At 38.4% G+C, this 20,237-nt stretch overlaps 1 protein-coding gene across 3 annotated transcripts in view; it reads right to left on the bottom strand.

The window, feature by feature from the left end:
- Window positions 1-20,237, bottom strand: part of XYLB (xylulokinase) — a 78,308-nt gene that overhangs the window by 45,202 nt on the left and 12,869 nt on the right. For 2 of the 3 annotated variants that reach the window (XM_005527759.3, XM_088065117.1), the window contains exons 8-14: window positions 18,491-18,609; window positions 17,263-17,344; window positions 16,195-16,235; window positions 15,702-15,817; window positions 13,569-13,684; window positions 11,209-11,282; window positions 9,728-9,824 (exon numbers count right to left, since the gene is read on the bottom strand). In XM_005527759.3, the coding sequence (XP_005527816.2) occupies window positions 9,728-9,824; window positions 11,209-11,282; window positions 13,569-13,684; window positions 15,702-15,817; window positions 16,195-16,235; window positions 17,263-17,344; window positions 18,491-18,609 (645 nt within the window). The remainder of the gene's footprint in view (window positions 1-9,727; window positions 9,825-11,208; window positions 11,283-13,568; window positions 13,685-15,701; window positions 15,818-16,194; window positions 16,236-17,262; window positions 17,345-18,490; window positions 18,610-20,237) is intronic. The other variant, XM_014256724.2, reaches the window with a different exon arrangement.

Genomic DNA, 20,237 nt, shown 5'->3' with positions numbered 1-20,237 from the left:
ATATTTTCAGTAAATTATTTTTTTCTCTCACCACTGAAACAAACATGAAGTTTCCTCTGTGCAGTGAAGCTTTAGACAAACCTTGTTAGATTTATTGGTATTATTTCAAGCAATTAATTAATATACATTAGAGTTATTTAGAGAAAAAGCACAAAAAAAATGGCAGGAAAATAGATGAAGCTGTTTTTAAAACACTGCATTCAACTTAGATAATTGTTCTTTGAGCCTTTTATGTGAAGCTCTTAGGTACACACCATTCATCAGATCACTTTTTCCATACTTTTGGGGCATTGCTCCAAAGCATCAGATGCACGTGATTATTAAAGGAGTTACTGCAGTTCATTTATAAACAGAGTTCCACATTTTCAAACTGATATGCCAGCAATTTCTTATTCTAATTGTCATACTTAAAAGCAATGGTTTCAGATGTTCACCTCCCATTTCAGTGGATACCAGGCCTTTGTGTTCACAAAATTAAGTACCCAATATGAGCTTTGTTTCATTTTCTCTACAGAAAAACTGTTCATTTGCAGGTAACCTTAAGTCATTTAACTAGAAGTGCACTTAATTTGAAGAGATTAGTCAAGCAGCTCTTCACTTGTACATTTGTATTGCCATTATAATTAGAACTACTTCAAAATAACAAAAAGTTAATTTTTGACCAGAACAAACACAGGGAAAAAAACAGATCAAGAGCACCTTAAGTGAAGAGATTGGATACTTTTGAAAATATCCTTCAGAATCCCTCTGGGTCCGTGATCAGTGACCACCTTCCTTCCAACACTACTCCCAGGGCTGCTGCCACACAGGATAAAATATACAACATTTCTGTATGTTTTAAGCTGGCCACCAAGAAAATGGCCATGTGCAGATAAATTCTGACTATCTGACTATCTACCCTGCTCTGTAACATATATTGGCAGTGGAGAGGCAAGGAGCTGAGTGATCCAGTCCTGGAAATACAAAGAAGGCAGCCAGGGACACACTGGAATGGAGTCCCCAGGAGCCTTCCCTCAGCATGTGGACACCCCCAGGATACAAAGCCCTCTGCCAATAAAGCCCATATTTGAAATGCAACAAAAGTGATACTAGCCTGTTGAAAGGAAGACATAAGAACACCCTGAGGGAAGCTGCTAAATGATGGAATACCTTGGCAAGATAGACAAGCACACTGAAACTTTGGCTACCAACTTTAGAAGCTGAATGTGTTTACAAGTCAGTTAATTTCTTAGTGTTACTGCAAAAGTGGAAATAGAAGATTTATATCTGAGCAAGATGCAGCCAATTTCTACAACCAGGAGATAATTGAACTTTCATCCACCAGAACTTCTGAAAATGTTTAATAAATATGCATTTCAGAATAATCCACAGAAATAGGCGCAGCCAGAGGTGAAACATTAAGTGCTAAGCCACGCTTTAGGAACATTTCAGATAAATATTGACAAGTGCAGTTATCTGCAGTAGAGGTATCCTCTAAAGAACTTATTCACTTTGAGACACTATGAAAAATAAAACTATCACAAACCCTCCCTTCGCTTGTATGTATATACATACTTCTATTTTTAATTTCAAATTTCCAGCTTTCAGAGATTTCTTGACATTTCTTATTAATCTTCAGATATTGTCAAATGGAACACAAATACTTTAAAACCAACAAAAGTGGTAGAGAAGTGGTTGTTTTTAAACTCACTTTCTACTTGAGTAGTAATTGATGTACAGTGCTCAGCAGGTACTCCTGAGTTTAGTTTCACTTTGTCTGATGCTTTACAATCACTGCAGTCAGTAAAGACAATTTCAGAATCAAGCAAACGTTATTTGTGCTCTTTCATCCATTCTTTGGATTTTCCAGCTAGGAAAGTTATAGCACTGACAAGCTGGAGGTCACTGCAAGACACTGTCAAGTACAGCCTTTTGAATATCAAAGAGAAAAGTTATATCACTGTCCAGAGGCTGGGATCAGGAATTTCATGTCACCCACCATAACACCAAGGGACTTAATTTTGTGGATGTTCTAATCTCACTCATGCACACACCTGATTTTCTTTCCTTGGGTCTGTCCTGTCACTGATCCCAAACTCCTCCAAGTGCAAAGGTAACACATTTCAGTTCGTACCTCAGAGAGAGAACAGGAAAAGTACACACTGCACTTGAAGGTTGTTTTTCATTAACTTTCCACCTTTTGCCACCTTTTGCACTTGGACTAAACTGAGGTTGTGAAAGCCTTGGGGTTGAGACCTGTCATTTTACATGCCCCACACACACCTTGCTAGTGCATGTTAGACACATCACATACAGGTTAAATAACATAGTTTAAAGAATATTCTTCATGTGTGTTATTGAAAACTACAGACCAGAAATAAGAAAAAAGAAAAGTTGCCCAAATTAATTCCTCATGTCTGAAGAGAATTGAAGTTATGCAAGTAGAAAGCAAAATAACTCTTGTCCACGACTGTGTGAACTTCATTAGGGTCTTACTTAAGAAATGAGAGAGATGGTTGGCTATTTTTTCTTGAGATAATCTGGGTAAGAACTGAGTAGCTGTCCTCTGGTAATCAAAGTCTGATGGAAACAAAGCTTTAGATATCCAAAACTGTTTTTACAATTTAGGCAGTAATCTCTTTTTAAGTAAGGGAAAATTGCCTTGCCTAATTTCATGCAGCCAACAATCACAGCTAAAAATCACTGTATGTGCAAGCAATTGGAGGAAGCAGGGAAAGAATGACTTGTCTAGTAGGAACCCCTGTTAACACTGAAAACCTCAAGTGTGGGTTGATGCAGCTGAAAGCATTGAGACAGTCAATGCTCAGGAGTGACGCATAACCTGAGATGAGTTTAAGAAGCTGAATAACCTTAAACCAGAAAAAAAAAAGAAAAAAGCTGGAAGGACTAGGGAAGTGTTGGGAGAGCTGATTAGATTCACTAACAGGACTGTCACATTTAAGCAACAAAAATGAAAATACAGGAACACACCAGAAGAAAGATTTTAAAGTAATAAATATATAGCATTTCACTAAGTGTCAACTCAGGTAAATGTAGTATTTTACAAGCAGAATGATTGTGAAAACAGAGCTTCATTTACGTGATACCAGAAGCTGCTATAGGTATAAAAGATTGCGCACAGCAATGTTATATAGCTGTGAATCAGATGAACTTCCTAGCAATGGAATTTCTTACAGATTCCCATGTGTCCAAGATGGAATGGACAGCTCTCATCTTTCAAACTCATTCTTCTATAACAAAAATGATCTGTTTAGACCAGAGCACCTAGTTTTATGGAGGGAAAAAAAAAATCTTGTTTTAAAACTGCCAGTGCTAAAGAATCCACTACACCACTGTCAATTGCTGCAGTTTGATTTCAGTTTCTGTTAAAAATCTGCACTTTCTTTGTCATTTGAGGCTTGCCTGCTTTCAGCTTCTAGTTATTGAACCATAATGTTTCTGCCTGTAAGGCTCAAGAGTCCTATACTATCAAGTTTCCTTTCCCCAAGAAGGTACTTATAGACTGCAGTCATGTCATTCCCTTGCTAATCTAATTGGATTTAAAACTGTAGATCAGTCTCAAAAAACAAGCAATAAAAGGAGATTTAGTAGATAACCCAACTGATCTCCAGGTCCCCAGCTTCCAGAGATCCACAAAGCTCTAACAAACCCAGCAAACTGACAACTTGACTATTTTTCTGAGTACTGCCTGAACAGTACATCCACTGACAGAGGCATAAACAATCTCTCCTAACATCAGGGCACAGGAATTGAACCATTTACATATTTGGTCTTTTGCTGACCAAACATTAAAAGCAATTGTTCAAACAATGACAACATTTTATCATTGTGTCAGAAAAGAAAGACAGATAGTACCCTTTCCAATCTTTTTATTAACTCTTCAGATTTTCTGTCTTCATTGTGTTTCCTGTATATGTATGACAACAATAAAGTAAAATAAAAGCAAGACAATAGCCACTGCATGAAAAATTCTAGAGCACGTAAGCAGCTTCCTTATAGCACATGAAGTCATTTCCTTCAGAGACATTTTGTGTAACTCTTTAAAAAATTAGTTAAACTAATATTTTACTATCCTGAGCCAAGCAATAATAAAAAGCCATTTTTTGTGAAATACTTGGTCAGGGAATTGGTAATAAGCTAACCAACCTTTCCAGGCTTAAAACCAAGCCTTGCTTGATCGTGCCTTGAAGGCTCAGCTACGTGATAAAAGTCTGATGCTCTGTGAAAAATAAAAGGGGATAGAGTCAAGTTCTTGGCAAGCTATTGCCCATCTCACACTGGCACTCTTATCAGCCAGAAGTTTCATCAGAAAACACAAATACCCTCTGCAGCAGAATGACTGGCTTATCTGGGAGGAAGATCCTGCCTCTGATGAATTTCAAAGTACTTCTTGAGCCAACACTCCTCTCTCAAAAATATAGGTTTAAGATGTAATGGCAAGGCATTTCTGAGTTCTGTTTGTACTGCATGCCAAGCAGCACACTCTACTCCATCTCTGTTCCACGTTTCAATCTGGCTGTTACTTCTATTCACTATTGTTTCAAAAAGAAAACTTCAATCTGCCACTGTCCTCTAATAATTTTTAAACTGTTTTCACAAGCTTGCTGAAGCGAAAGGCCCCTAACAAAGCCAGCACCCTCATGCTGCTGAAACACCATCAGCACTCTCAGCAGCAAACAGCAAGAGACAAGCACGAAGCCAACACAACATTTTAGTATTGATTTCTCTAAGAAATTTCAATCCCGCAGGGCATAAACATCAATTTAATCTGTATGCAACTACAAAATGGCCTCACTCCCAGTGTTCCTTATTTCAGCCAAAACACTGCTACAACTGGAGTAAACACACACCCAGCAGTGCAGGCAAAGGCTGACAGAACAAGTATCCCCACATTCCCAATAATTCGCAAGAGTTTTGGAGAGCACAGTCACAAACACCAAACAGTCAAGGACAACCACCAGCAGGAAAATTTGTCTCACAGCCAGACACAAAGGCACCCCTGAAGCATCCTGAGGACCAGTGGTTTCCAGTCCTGTTAAGCAGAAGAGCCAGTTCATCTTCCAATGAACTCAACATTTTGTGGTGGAGTAACAGCCTCACCTCTCACCTTTGGGTTTCTGTGCCTCCACGTGACAACAGGAACAATGAAACACAACTGCTCCATGTTGTACTTACTGATAGTTTGGAACAAGCTCCCAGGGAACTTCACTATCCCTGGAAGTGTTCAAAAACATGTAGGTGTGCTATTTCATGACATGTCTTAGTCAGCATGGTGGTGTCAGGTCAAATGTTGGATGTGATGATCTTGGCGGTCTTTTCCAACCTTAATGACTCCGTGAATCTATTTTCTGAGCATCCCTGACTCCATCAGACTACCTTCCCTGCAAGCAAAAAGCCACACATTACTGCTACCTCCAGCCTGCTGAGAAGAGCATCAGAAGAAAACACCACCCGAAGAAAAAAAAAAATTTATCACCTTGAAGTTTGCCCTCATAATCTTAAGCTGAGTTCTTCAGAAATGTAAATCCCCCCTCTAATCACTGAGAAATCAGGCCAGCATGCTCTGACATTCCTGTTTTTCTTCTTAGCACTGCAGGACTGCTATTTTTTTCAAGAATGCACCCCACTGAAAAAAAATCAGCTCATTCTTGCAGCAGTGCAAAGCCCCAGGCATGTCAGTGTCACCCTAGCCTGCACTTGAGCACCAATACAGTCACTAGAATTCAAGGCACCAACATTATTTGTGAGTGATGGATTTATGTACGTAAGAAACTATAAATAACACAATAATCACAGACACAGGGTTTTATGTACAAAGCCTGCACTCATAAAATGTGGCACCTTCTATCTACCTGCCCCTGCTGATGACAGGTGGCAGAATCAGATTCCTAAAGGTATAAAGGTGACAGAACAGCACATTGGGAATTGGAGTATTATGAACTCACTGATAGGCATGGAAAGCCCTGTCCAAAGTTAGTAGCTTCAACACAGACCCCATCCCAGATAACAGCCTTCCTACATGGCAGGATTTATTAATTGCTGCTGCAGTCACACAAAAGCTTAATAAACACAACTCTAGCACACTCCTGACCCAACATGTATTGACTCAGGGCTCAGGTTACCATTGACATTAAGGTTCTACACTCTAGAGCAGAATATAATTTAAATATCTATTGACTACATGTGTGATCAACACAGAAACCCTACCTGTGTGCTATTTTCCTCCAGCATATGTGACATACATCATGGCATATTTACTTCACCTGTCAGTAAGGTGGGGAATAGATTTTGCTCCCAAAATTAATCAGTTTTGTGGGTCTTCACCAGGACAGCCTCACTAGGTCCAAGCAAGGACCATAGCAACATTCTCCAGTCAGTGGCAATTTTAGGATGAATTTTAGGATTGCTTGGTCTGGAATAGGAGCAGCTCTGAAGTGATCATCAAGATTATTGAAGTACATACTGGCAGATCAGTCTGTACCACTGACAGATTTATAGCTGCTGTGATCACCTGTGTCACTGAGCTGCAGACACTGTCTTTTCTCCACAAAGTTACCATGATTTTGACTTCAGAGAGACCCATAACCATGCAGTAAGAATGGCTGTGAGTCCAGCCTCTGATCTCCAGTTGTGAGCTTGGCTTTCCAAGGGGGATGGCTGTAAGCAGTAAAAGGAAGTGAAAAAATAGAATGTTTATGATACAATCAAAATTCAGGAAAATAAAGGCAGTACAGCAAACCTTCACCTTATCTTCATGAATCTCTGAATGGGAGGATGTAAACAAAAGGGACAGACCAAACTTCACTTGTTTGTTTCTAGATTCAACACTCAGTCCAGCCCTTAAGCACATAAGCAAAACAGGATACAGGGTGTTACTGAATGATTTCCTCAGAAACCTGATTGAGAAAGATTAGAGCAATTAGAACACGGTGACACACACTTTGAAAGCCCTTAAATCACAATTAATATAAGGTTTAACCTTTCTCCTAAGGATCATCTGGTGACTGTGTGCCATTTTCAGAACAAGGCTGACACGTCCCAGCCTCAGAGACAAAATTCATGAGACAGAATCCCCTGCCCTCTACTGGCGCCAAAGCCTCACTGAAATCTGAGCTCATGTCACAGGCAGCACAAACAGCACCTGAGGAGCTTTTTCAGAGGGTATTTTAAACTATTATTTGTAATTTATATCAGATCTATAATGTGCCGGACACATCCAACTGGGAACAAAACCTCACATACAAAAAGCTCTTTCAGCATCACTGCACTCCTTCCCACAGCACCAGCTAGACTGAGGATTCAAAATACTGCTCCTTGCAAGATAATATATTCATTAACTGGAAGCTAATTCTAAGGGATTATCTAATGTTTGTCATGTTCACAGTGCATAACCAAGAACTCTATATGGCAGGTTTTTATTTGTTTATTTTTCCAAAATTCTCTCTCACGTACGCTGTTGCTTTTCTGATTACAGCCATCCAAACTGCATTTGGCCCAAGAACAGAGAGGCAGGTTCATAGCTGCCAAAATCATTTTCCAGCACCTTGGTGCCAGAGCTAGAGAAATTCTTAGCCAGGTTTCTGACTCATAGGCACCACTGTGACAGCACCACACAAACCTCAGGGCACCCCAGCGAGGCATTTGTTGTGACTGACCGTGTCATGTACGTTTCTCTTACACACTGATTTATTAGGTGTCATCACAGAACCTTCCAGATCTTGTGAGCACTTCCTACTGTGTTCTCCCATCAGTGCAAACAACAGCAATAAGAAAAAAAGAAGCCAAGATTTACCCTGCTGTGATTATATTTCTGAATGTAAATCAGCTTGATTCCTGGAAATATCAAAGTAAATCCCCCATGTAGGCAAGGCCTAAAAGGAATTGAATAAACACAAGGGTCCTGACTGCATATTTAATCCAAAAAATAAATAAGCTTTTAAATCACATTAAAAGGAAAAAAAAAAAAAAAAAAAAAAAAGCAGCCTGAAAAACAGCAGCTATTAAACAAGAGAAAGTCTGGCAATGCTGGAATAATTCCCACAATGTTCATCCATACCCTGAAACACATTGAGAACACACCCTGTTTTCAGAGCTGTCACACAACAAATGCAGATGTGAGCCTGCCATCACTACACAAACAACAGAGTATGACATTTAAATAATACCACTAAGCAGAAGTGGGAGATGCACACAGCCTACACAATGTACAGCAGTTCTTTTTTAAAGCAACTCATCTGTTAAGCTACCAAATATCTAAAAGGCCCTAGGGATGCAACAAAACAAAAGTATACAATATTCTAAGGAATCCATGGGAATATAATCTAATCACACCTGTCTTCTTTTCATTGTAGGCATCTACAGTATTTAAAAAAATACTAATGAATTCTTAAAGCTTATTAAGCCACATCCTAAAACTATTTGAATTTTTGGCTGTACTACTCAGCCTAAATGTATTTACAGATAATTTATCCCCATTTGTTCCTGTGTCAGGATTGTCTGATATCTCAAATAGTACTTCTCACACTCTGGTGCTTGTCTAACCCCTGACATTTACAGAGTGCAAAAGTGTCCTCAGCCATGAGCTTTCTAGGCTACATAAACCAAGAGTCTGGTGCAGCAGAATCTAAGAATGAAGGATAAACAGGTATTTTAAACACAGTCTATTTGAAATTGTGCCTGTCTCCATAAATAACCTCTACAAATAAATACAGTTTCAACTATATAAGAAAATATATAACACAGAAACCTTTACAGCGTAAATTTATGAGGTGGTGTTGTCAAGCCTTGTGATTTGTTCCAGCATCTCAGCATTTTCTCAACTTTCAACTCCTGGAGTTCTCTCTTAAAAATAAACAATAAAAATATTCTGTCCTTCATGATTATTGATAAAAGCCTGAGGGTAGGAGTCAAACAATGACTTGTGAAGAAGGAGGTCAGGATGTAAATAAAAATAATATGACTTTTAAAAATAGAATATGTATTAAAAATCTTCCAGAAGAGTTAATTCAGTATGTTTAAGGTACCACTGGCTGATAAACTGACAGAAAACGTCAATAAAAATATTACAGGCTTGCCTGTATTATTTTTGTAGAACTATACACCTAGTAATGAGATGAACCCACTTCTCTAGGTAAAATACTGGCTGACTTTGCTGTTCCAATGTGCTAAAAACTATTAATATTATAAACAGGATATCATAAATAAATAAATATTATAACATCAGTAATAATACCATATAATATCACGAAATACCATGTATATCTAGGAAGCTGGATCTCTCACTTTGTAAATCACAAGACAGAGAAAGGGCTTCTGTCTTATTAATAGAAAACTGAGGTAAAGGGGTACGTGACCAGCTTATGGCAGATCCAAGAACTGAACATAGATTTCAGATTTTCTGAGTTACAGTCTTGTGCTTCAGGCAGAAGGCTGGTCTCCTTTTCACTAACAAGCTATTGAAGGCCAAACTCTAAAAGTGGACAATGAAGCTCAGAAACAATGAAACAGCAAAAATACTTGAAAAAGAAGTCTTCTTAAACTTAAGCCTCCTTGGTCCTTCTAATGTTAACATCTGCAAAAGCTTGCACCCAACACGGCATCAATAGTTTTTCCAAAAGACCAAATTCATAACTCATACCAGTTTCTGTATCCATCAGGCAGGACAGGAATCACAGTACAGACATTACTGCCTTTGGCTTCTAGTGCCATTAGCTCTCATCCTACTTACAGACTTTATATCCCAGCTTTTCAGCATGAATCCTCTTGGCCATGAACTGCCCTTCAATCAATGCTCGTATTTCTACTTCCTTTGGAAAGCTTGAAACCTGCACCAAAGAGGGAATAAATTAACAACACCATACCCAGCATACAGGGCCAAGCTACAGGGTGGTTAAAAACACAAGACAGATTTATTGACAAGACAATTGATTATCTTTGCCTTCACCCTGAAGTCTGCCCTCATCTAGGCCCAGTTCTTCACTCATGCACGCAAGATGGACCTAAAGACTCATGACAGAGATCTCAAGCCGCATCCTAAATGCTGTTGGCAAACACATCAAACCTAAAGTTCATGCACAATAGGAAGAAGTTTAAGGCAAGCTGCAAACTTTTCCCTAAGCATTTCCCATCACCAAGAGCGGCTTAGGAATCAATATCTCAAAAAAAAAAGCAATTAGATAAAATTCAGATGAATTAAACAATGTCACAGGAGTTTAAATCTGTTTCTGTCTGCACAAAAGTGAAACCATGTAATCTTTTCATTAATTTATTTAGCTTCTACCTATAACATTTTTCTGTCCTTTCATCAATGAGACAGGCAACAGAAGCAAGAGAACATTGAACTGCAAACAAGTAGAAGGAATCCTTCACACGAAGTTGAGTTTCTCCATGCACTGCAGTAAGTGCCCACATTTGTGTAACAGCTAGAAGTGATTAAGCATTCATTTAACAGCCAACACTTAAGAGAGTAGAGCTGCACTGCAAACACCAGATAGCATCAATCTCTGTTCACCTACATGAGGTCTAATCGACTGGGAGTCATGATTGATCAAAGGCATCTCCTGAGTTTCAGTACCACCCAGAAAGCCAGGCATTTAAACAACATCCATTCCATCCATTCCTCAAAAAAGAAAAAAAAAAAAAGGGGAAAAAGATACAAAGAACTTCCTACAACTTAATTTCTATTTCATTCCACTTGGACTTGAGCCTGTGCTTACTTACATACCACTATGTGGCTTGTAGGCTACTCCAAGTCATGCAGGACAGCAAAATGAGGTTTTTAGTTCACACACTATATATACATATAGACAAAATACTACGGCCCAAAGTTTCAACACACCTTTATCTATGTGTCTAAAAACTTAAAAAACAAGGACTAAGTCATGTACATGTACTAAGTTCTCAGTGAGCTTAAAGTAAATCCTGTCTCAAAGACAGTGTTGGTTTCAGCAAATCCAAATTTTCCAGTAAAGAAAGTATATCATAAAAAAATAACATATAAGTTCTAGTTCAGACATTGCTCTGTAGATGCTCTCAAGCTACAGACCAAATACTTCCTTATGAAAATCATCCCAGGGACTTGCATTAATAAATGAAACTGGAAAGCAAGTATTTCAGACAGAAAGAAAAAAAAAATATATATAATAGCAAAGATTTGAAGCCTTGATGGCACTCCTTCAAAGTTTGAGATATTAACCAGATTATTACTACCTTTTGGTTGTCTCTGTTGAATCTGTGAATCCCAACTGCTTCAGGAGTAATTTCCATCACATCAAAGTAGAAACCTGTATCAAGGAACATTAAAGAGTGTCATGTTTGCTCCCAGGCCCAAAGTTGAATCCTATTTTTGCACACAGCTAAAATGATAATAGAAGTTTATCATGTATTTGGACAGATGAGTCACGACAAAACCTGTTTCTTTACTAATTTCAGTCCACACATCAACTTCTTAACAATGTTCTGAGCCATGTGGTTGGGTTCTTGGGGCTCTCCTGTGAAGAGTTGGACTTTAATGATCCCAGTGGGTCCCTTCCAACTCAGGATATTCTATAATCCTATGATTCTCCCAGTTTACAAAACATGGATCTTAAACCTGCCAAATGATGTAATAAGCACCAAGCCTACAGAAGAGGATACATCCACCACAATACACACATTTGCAAGTAACACAGATAATACATTGCACACACAAGAAATAGTCTGAGTAGGTAATATGCAAGGGTGAAAGGAGAAAAAAAACCAAGCACACACAGAAAAAATGGCAAGTTGGTAAGAAGAGTACAGGAATATTGGAACATTTCATACCCTGGATTAAATTTCATGAGCCTATTAGAGAACATCAGATATTTTAAGTCACGAAGCAGAGCTGGTCTCTGAATAGTTTTGATGAGATCTTAGGAAATGCTGTAATGCTTTGTAGACAGCTAGACAAAGATTCCTCTGGGTTGGTCAGAAAAGATATTCAAGAAAGGAGACCAGAAAAAATGAGGACAGAAAAACTGAACAGAATAGTTAACAAACTAAGGATAGTTTTTGTGGTTCTAACCTTGTTAGAGCAAAACTGTGCTCCCCTATCAGACCTGTGATTACTGACAAAATAAAATCCAAAATACTATTGTCCTTTAGCACACATAACCTTTCTGGTTAAACATTCTGCAAAGTTGCCAGTAAGCAGCTCTGTGTGTCACAGACCTGCAGGCCCTGCCAGGGGATGCACATCCCAACCTTCCAATCCTGACCTCCAAACCTCTGCTGAGGCACCTCCCCACACAACAGGGAGCAAGGAGTAAAAGGGGGGGCATTTAACCAGCTATGCCTTTGCTTTGTTTCCCCCAGGCACCCAAATTATGAAGATTACTGCATTTTTACAGATATACCCAGAGGTTATTCTAGTATATAGACTATTGAGGATGATTTCCATCAAACACACATTTTATGGAGGAGTAAGATATTCAAGTGAATATACTATAACACAAATTTTAAAACTTTATGGCACTGTCCTGGTTCAGTAAAAATATTTTCATCAACTTCCAATTTTTTTAATATTGTCTAAACTGACTGTCTTTGGGGTTTTAGAATAATTTCTTCCCATTTTCTAAAACACTAGAATTGATTTGTCTTCTAGTGAAAAGAGATTCCCGGTCATTTTAATACCCCACAGAGACTGGATTTGACAGACAACATAACACAGCTTCTAAAAATGAAAAATCTAATCTCACAATGTCAAGAGGCCCTATCTTAAATTCACTTTGCTAAGGAGTGAAGTCTTCCATAGCTTAAATATCTACATTTTAAAACTTTGCTGCCTATAATTTTACATTAATTTTACTCATATCAATTCACACCTGAGATGATGGTGATGATTTCAAACCCTGCTCTGCAATGGATCCATTTTAATCTTGATTAGACATGTGCTCACCTTTCAACAGCTTATTTCAGAGCTACATATTAGACTTGTAAAATGTTAAACTGTGGGAGAGAAAATAATGTAAAATTTCAAATCTGTGAGTTTAATAGAATTTTTAAAATATTTCCACAATCAGAATTTTGTTACATTTCATTCACTAACCATAACATGGGGGAAAAAAGAGGGATGAAATTATTCTATGACACACACTGGGGAAAATGCAGGAAATAAGGGCATCCCTTGACATCATTGCTTTGTACACATGCATGAGCAAGATTCTAGAGTAAGGACTGAGAAAGAAATAATATGGAGCTACTTCATTCACTTGGTTTGAGTCTTCAGAAAAAGAAATAAACTTTAATGAAAGCCTCCTTCAGAAACTACTAGTTTTAAACATTCTACAGCTAAGATGTTACTAAAACCCTTCCAACAACCAAAGGAGATCCATAAATATGATTTTCTTACTCAGTGAATATTCAAGGAAAACACTGTGATGACACTTAGGCTGTCAACACAGCATTTCCAAGTACACATCAGGAATTTCTCTTGCTCTAGTTAACTTAATTCTTGACCTTTATGATGACCCAAGTAAAGCAGGTACAACACCCACTGCAGTATGTGTCTAAGCAAACCCTCAAAGTCCCAGCCCCGCTAAGGTTCATACCCAAGTTTCCACTGTTTCCAGCAGCAGTTGATGATAAGGCTTTGGAGAATTCATCCCAGGAGCCTGAAGCACATTCATCTCTGATCCTCTCTCTCATCAGAGAGCCATTCTTAAAACTGAAACACACAAACACACCATATGCATTTTCCAAAACGTTTAGCTCTAGATTTTTAAAGCATTTTGTTCCTTTACTTGCTATTGTTGATCAGCCAAATAAAGCTGGCCAAGTTAAAAGATATAATCACTTCATTATGGAAAGAGATAGAGAAAGAAGAGCAAGATAAGAGAAAACAACTTTTACAGGAGGTGCTGGGGAACACATTGCAGAGTCATTTCTCCAGTGAGTGGGATTAGACCCAGGCTGGCAGGCCATGACAAACCCAGGCTAGCTCTGAACAGCTGGGACATCTCCTCAGAGAAGTGCCCTGCCACCACTCACTCTGAGATGACTCTGCAAGGAGCAGCAGGAGTGTCTCCACATTGCATTTATGATTTCAGGACCATGGTACCTGCATGGAACCAGCTTAGGTCCAACAAGACTTACGAGGTCTGGTTCTGTGCCAGGATCTGGCAAAGGAAAGCACCACAGCCAGTAAACAAACCATGCAGTAAAATATGCATCTCTTCATTTTTTATGGTCTTTGCACACCTCATGCTGTCACCTTCTTTGTGAATATCACACTCCTGCAAAATACTGCAGCACTGGACTTTTATCCAGGAGAAAGCAGTTTGAACACTCTCCAGCACAAAGTTATCAGAGCAACTCAGCAGGAGAGGCACAGAAATATCAAAAATTAGGTCAAGGAAATCATTGAACTTTCATTCAGTAGCACCAACTGAAGTTATTTGTTTTTTCTATACAAATACCCTGTCTGGTATATCAGGCATTTTTTTTCAAGTGAGAGTCCCCTATTAACTCTAATACTCCAGAAATAAAGAGGCCTTGGTGCCAAAGGGGCAGTGTCAGCTCAGAAATGACTAAACAGGAGGAACAGGAAGGATTAACTCAGCACTTCCAAGGCCACCACCAAACCACATGTTAGGCTGCAGTGAAAGAACAGCAGTGAAACATTTATTCAGAAAAATACCTCAGTATCTGCTTTCCTATTATGAACAGGTTGTTTATATAGCTCTTTTACACAGCAAAAGTAAAGAAAACATCAAGTAGAAGAAAAACTCAAATGTAAGTTAAAAACAAAAGCAAACAAACAAACAAGAAAAACCCCACAAAACAAAACAAACAAAACCTGCTGGGAAATCACTAAATAAAATTCAGTATCTTGCAATTGACATCATTTTTTTGAACTCAACTTCATGAACACTGTTCCCACTGTCATCTACTACTGTACAGGTGGGATTCAACACTACAGCTCCAGAGCAGACTTGAGCATTGCTGAAGTTCTGAGTTTTAAGCATATACAATCCAAGGGATTTAGACACAAAATTTATCTGTATATTACTTACAAATATTTTCCAAAACACTATGACCTGGACTGGAAATTTTAATCCAGAATACAGTGGTTCAGTGAGGGCAAACACAGCTCCTGTCCACCAACTTGGCTGGCAAGGGGCCAAACAATTCCCAAATCACAGCAGCCAAAAGCTACCAGGAGGATCATCTTCTCAGCTGGGTTTCTTGAGAGCTCAATATTTTCCTCAAGTACAGCCCTAATACACCCCTGAACAGCCCTGATTACACTCCTCTCTGGAAAGGGAATCTTCACCTACTCCATTATGACCCTGCTGGACCACTAGAGGAGCACAGAAGTTGCGCAGCCTGGTCAGGCTTCACACATCTCACATCCTGTCTCAGCAGGTTTGTTATTCCTGTACATTAAATGCATTACCTGAGATACACACAGAGAACAGGCTCTATCTGTAGGCCGAAATAATTTCAGCTTTTATTGCCATGAGAATTTATCCCCCACAACTCTGCAGTTTCAGTTCCTCAAATTAAACAATAGGAATGCTATAATGTTGATGGAAATGTTTCAGCAGTAGATTGCCATATACCGTAGAGAATGCTGAATGTTCTATTCATTATCATTTCACAAAAGAAATAAAAAGCACTAACACAGGGAAAGAAATATATGTTATCGATCCCAGATGTAAAAAAAAAATAAATGGTATTACCATAAAAGTGCCATATATGTTTGAGAATCAACAGGATTGCAGAGGATATGACCTTCTAAGGCAGGAGTTGGCTCTTGGATCCACAGGAACAATGTGTCACTTGTGCCAAGGCTAATCTGGAGGGGAAAAAAATAATTGAAGCCTTATCACAATGTGCACGGAAAGCAATACAGAAATTAAATTAAAACCATTTGTTATTACCACTAATTGTTTTTAAATTACACATTAAGTCAATTGGATTTGTGTTGAAGCTAGCTCTGACTTAGGCTGTCATGCCAGTGAAATACATACTAGATGAAGACTTGGGTTTTAATGTCTGGAGTATTAGTTAAAAATAGTCACAAGAGTTTACTTAAAATCTTTCAGGCAGCTTACAGATTGATAGAAATAGAACAAACATAAATCCAATAAGCAAATCAACACTAGCAGGTACATATAACTGGTGACCTGCAGCTATTTATATTTAAGTTTTCAGGAGAGTGTTTTGACTTACTGCAATGTCTCCTTCTTGAAGTCTCATCCCTGCCAGTGATGCTGAAAGCAAAAAGAATACCAGGTACAAAGGTAGCTCTTTGACTCAATTACAGACTGTTGTCCAAGACATCATAGGACATTACAAACACCATCTCAAAGTACAATACAAATGGCAAATATGCTCCTGATGACCTTGGGCTGTCCACCAGAAAAGATGGGCAAAGCATTTGGGTGAGGGAGGGATTTTTAATAAAATCAAAATGCTCAAGACAAAGGACTACAGAACAGCATGATTTTTCTAATGGTTTATGTATTCAGGTTTTATATACAGTGGACCCTTGGTTAACAACACACTTAAAAGGAGGAACATTCCCACTTCTATCAGATTAATCACATATTTATTGGACTAAGTTGAATTTGGGTCTCTAGAAGAAAAAATTCGGTTTTTGGGAAATGCAGAGTTTACCCAACTCCCAGAATAAGAATGTAAAATATATCATAATGAAGCTTCTATCATGAATCAAACCTGCAAAAGCTACTGTAATAATGGAAGTATTTTATTTTCACAGTCTTGAGAAACATAAATGTTTGCTTTAAACTGAAACAGTCTCCGGGATTCAAAAAGCTGACCCTAAATTAATGCCTTCCCTAGTACTGAGATCTATCAGTCTGATGAAAGGACAGCTCTAATTCGTAGAGAAAGCCAACAAGGTCCATCTCCAAATTTTTATCTGAGAAGATACAAGAGCATTTTTTAAGTTCATATTTTCTAGGGGAAAATGTTAGCAGTTCATAGTAGGGATGATTTCTCATAGGCAGGTGAACAAAAACTGAAGCTATCAAGAGGCAAATGAATTCACCTCTGATTACTTGGCAAAAGAGAATTAATTTGTCATAAACAGTCTATCCAAGATAATTCTATCTCAGAAGAACTGGTGATGGAAGGGTGTTGGAAAGAGGAATTAATGCTGATAAAAATAATATTCTTTCATTTTATAGGCAGCACCTGAGAACCAGTAAGATAGATTTAGAATTTCAGTACATACATAATCATATCCACTGAATCTTGCACAGTTAATCATCTCACCTGGATTGTCTCCTGTAAATGCTACTATTTTACAGTCTGGGCTAAACCCATAACGCTGACTATAATATGGAGAAATGGGCCCCTAAGGAAAGAAAGAAAGAGAGGGGAAAAAAGCTCAAAACAAATGGAATGCAGTCTTGCAATATATGACATAATGTATTGTAACACAGAACTGAAAAACCCTAGAGCAGCTACAAGAATAATTTCTGAACATTTAAGGTATAAATGAATATTTTAAAAAATTTTAATGCACTTTTTTTGTTGTAGTTGTTGAGAACCTCACAGAAATATCCTCAGATTAGATTTGGAAATAGGCTAGTAAATAGCAGCATTTTAGCTTTGGGTCTTTCTTCAGTTATTCACATCAAGTAACATAAACACATCTATCTGTTTTGCACATATATACATGAATATTAATAGCTACAAATTAGAAATTCAATGCAAACATAAGAGGAAACACAACATTAATATACATCACAGCATCAAATGCTGGAATATGACCCTTATTATTTTAGAGGTCAAGAACTGTATTTTTTTAAGCCACATTTGATAGCCAAAGAGAAAAAAAACAGAGGAAAACTATCCATAAAAAATACAAGGACATCTATAAGGATTTTTTTATATGTTCCTCTCCATTACAGATTTGCAGTGAATTCAGAGGGCTCAGGTGATGTGTATCTCCACTGCCTCACATGTGCACAGCTAAAGAATAGCTGGTTTTGTGCTGGGTAGGAAGATTAAACTCATTTACTCAGGAGATGTGAGGCTTGATTTGATTTCCCCATTATGCTACATGAACTGAGGAGCTTTAAATATCCCAAATTATTCACAAAGATTACCTCATTAACTCTACAAACAGCTTAAAACAAGATCTCTGTTGAGAAATGCAAATGTTGGGTTCTGATTCTGCAGCAATAAACACTGTGTGCAGCTCTGCAGTGACCAGGTGCTCTGAGGCATGGGAGAGGACCCCAAAAATTCTTATCATTGGAGCATCTACCAAAAAGTCTCTCACACAGCCCAGGGCATGCAAGAATCCAAGGAGACCAAAGCTATGATGGGTGTCAGTCTCCAAAGATGTCTGTATTCGCTCTGAAAAACACCTTCAGAACACAGCTGGAAATACTAAACCAGCAGCATTGTACACACAAATGCACTCCAAATGCCATTAGCAAACTCCCAGAAAAGCCCCAGTTGTTATTTACAACTCCTCTGGCCAGGCACATACCAGGACTGAGTGGGATGGCACAGGACAGCCTAGCCTCTCCTCTAATCCAGGGGCACAAGCATCAAGGCAGGACTTTGACCATGTCTTTTCCCAAATCTGCAGCAAGTTCATACCAGAACCTACAAGACAGATCAAAAGAGGAAGTGCATAGGGTTAAGCAAAGACAAGTCCAACAACAGAAAAATTTACAGATGTTTTACATTTAAAGAGGATGGTTTCAGCTCTTCTAAGAATAAAGGATACTGATAATTTAGCCTCTGGAGAGCTTTCACCTGCAAAAGTAGCAGAAATTATTTCTCTGATGTACAGTGCACTAGGAAATTCAGTCGTTCACAAATTATGAGTAATAATAAGAATATCATCCCCATCAACTCCCCCCCCAAATCTCGCACCCTAGACAAGGACTTCATACAAGTAACTAAAGGTGAAGGGAAATGTCTTGAAGATGTGCTGTGCTCAGCAGAGACCTAAAAGTGAAGAAATTCCCCCCTCACTGGGATGGCTTTACATTACTCCTACCTTTGAGCAGAGTATCCTAGGAGCATCTAAATCCACACTGGCTAATTTTTCTCCATATCAGTGTTTCCCTTTTCAACTTTTCAAATAAACCCTCTAATTTTGAGGATAATTTGGTATCCAGTTTTGAATACCAAAGCCATGATTTTCAGGAATGCTGAGCAGCCCAACTGAAATCAGCAACACCCGCGAGTGTGCAAATCTCTTAAGGCCAGGTTCTGTGAACTGATTTACAGGATGCAAAAAAACTAAATAATTGATTTGGTCACCTGTTTTCTCACCAGAACTATCAGTAGATCTGAAAAAGACCTGTGCAATTTTGGTTTGGATTCTCATTGCTCTTTCCTCACTGCTTTATTGCTTGTTTAAAAGTTAATTGAAGTTGATTAGTGGCCAAATCTATATAACTTACTGAGCATTCCACACCCCTGGCTTCTGATTCTAAGATGCCTTTAATTGCACATTTCATTAGACTTCAAAATCTGTATGGTTTTTTTGTTAGTGCTGCTCAGGGACATAGTAGTCTTACTCTAGATTTAGTTTTATTTCAGTTTTATTTCAAATACTGTTTGTCCCACGATTTATTTATCTCAGAAACACAGCCACATCATCAGTTGAGCACAGTGAAAAAACTGGTATTTCCTTTCATTCAGTACATTTTTAAGCTTTTTAAATCATAAAGATGGTGAAGTTGATGCCCCATGCAGTGCCTGTGGAACAGGACTTTGCTTGCAGTGCTAGGATGCAGAGGAAGAAATGGATTCGAGCCCCAGACAGCACATCACAAGGCTCCAGCAGTGCTTCTACACTGAGAAAGGGCCTTTAACACACTCCACACACACTTTGCTGCTGGTTACACAAGCACAAATGAGCTCACCCTACCAACTCCCAGCAGAGTTTTTCATACAGGCTTAAAAATGGGTTTAATAGCATTTATAAACAAACTTTATATTTATCGGTACAATCCCAAGTGCCACCAGTGTGGTCTGGACCTAGTGCTCCACACGGTGTTGTAAACAGAAAGTGCTGCACACTCAAGCTGAGACACTGGAAAAACTCAAGCCAAACAGCAGGATATTTGGATTATTCTTAATAACATAAAAACAGAATTAATTTTATCCAACTCAATCAATCCCATTTCAGAAAAATTAAACAGACTTAACATATTTGCCCTTTGATGCAACAGCAGGAATTTGACAGAGCATGAAGTGCAACAATCCTCCCACAGGCA

The sequence above is a fragment of the Pseudopodoces humilis genome, chromosome 1, assembly GCF_049639895.1.
Source record: "Pseudopodoces humilis isolate 2021_Gansu_Grassland_sample_001 chromosome 1, ASM4963989v1, whole genome shotgun sequence".
Classification (NCBI taxonomy): Eukaryota; Metazoa; Chordata; class Aves; order Passeriformes; family Paridae; genus Pseudopodoces; species Pseudopodoces humilis.
This window is presented reverse-complemented; position numbering and strand designations above follow the sequence as displayed.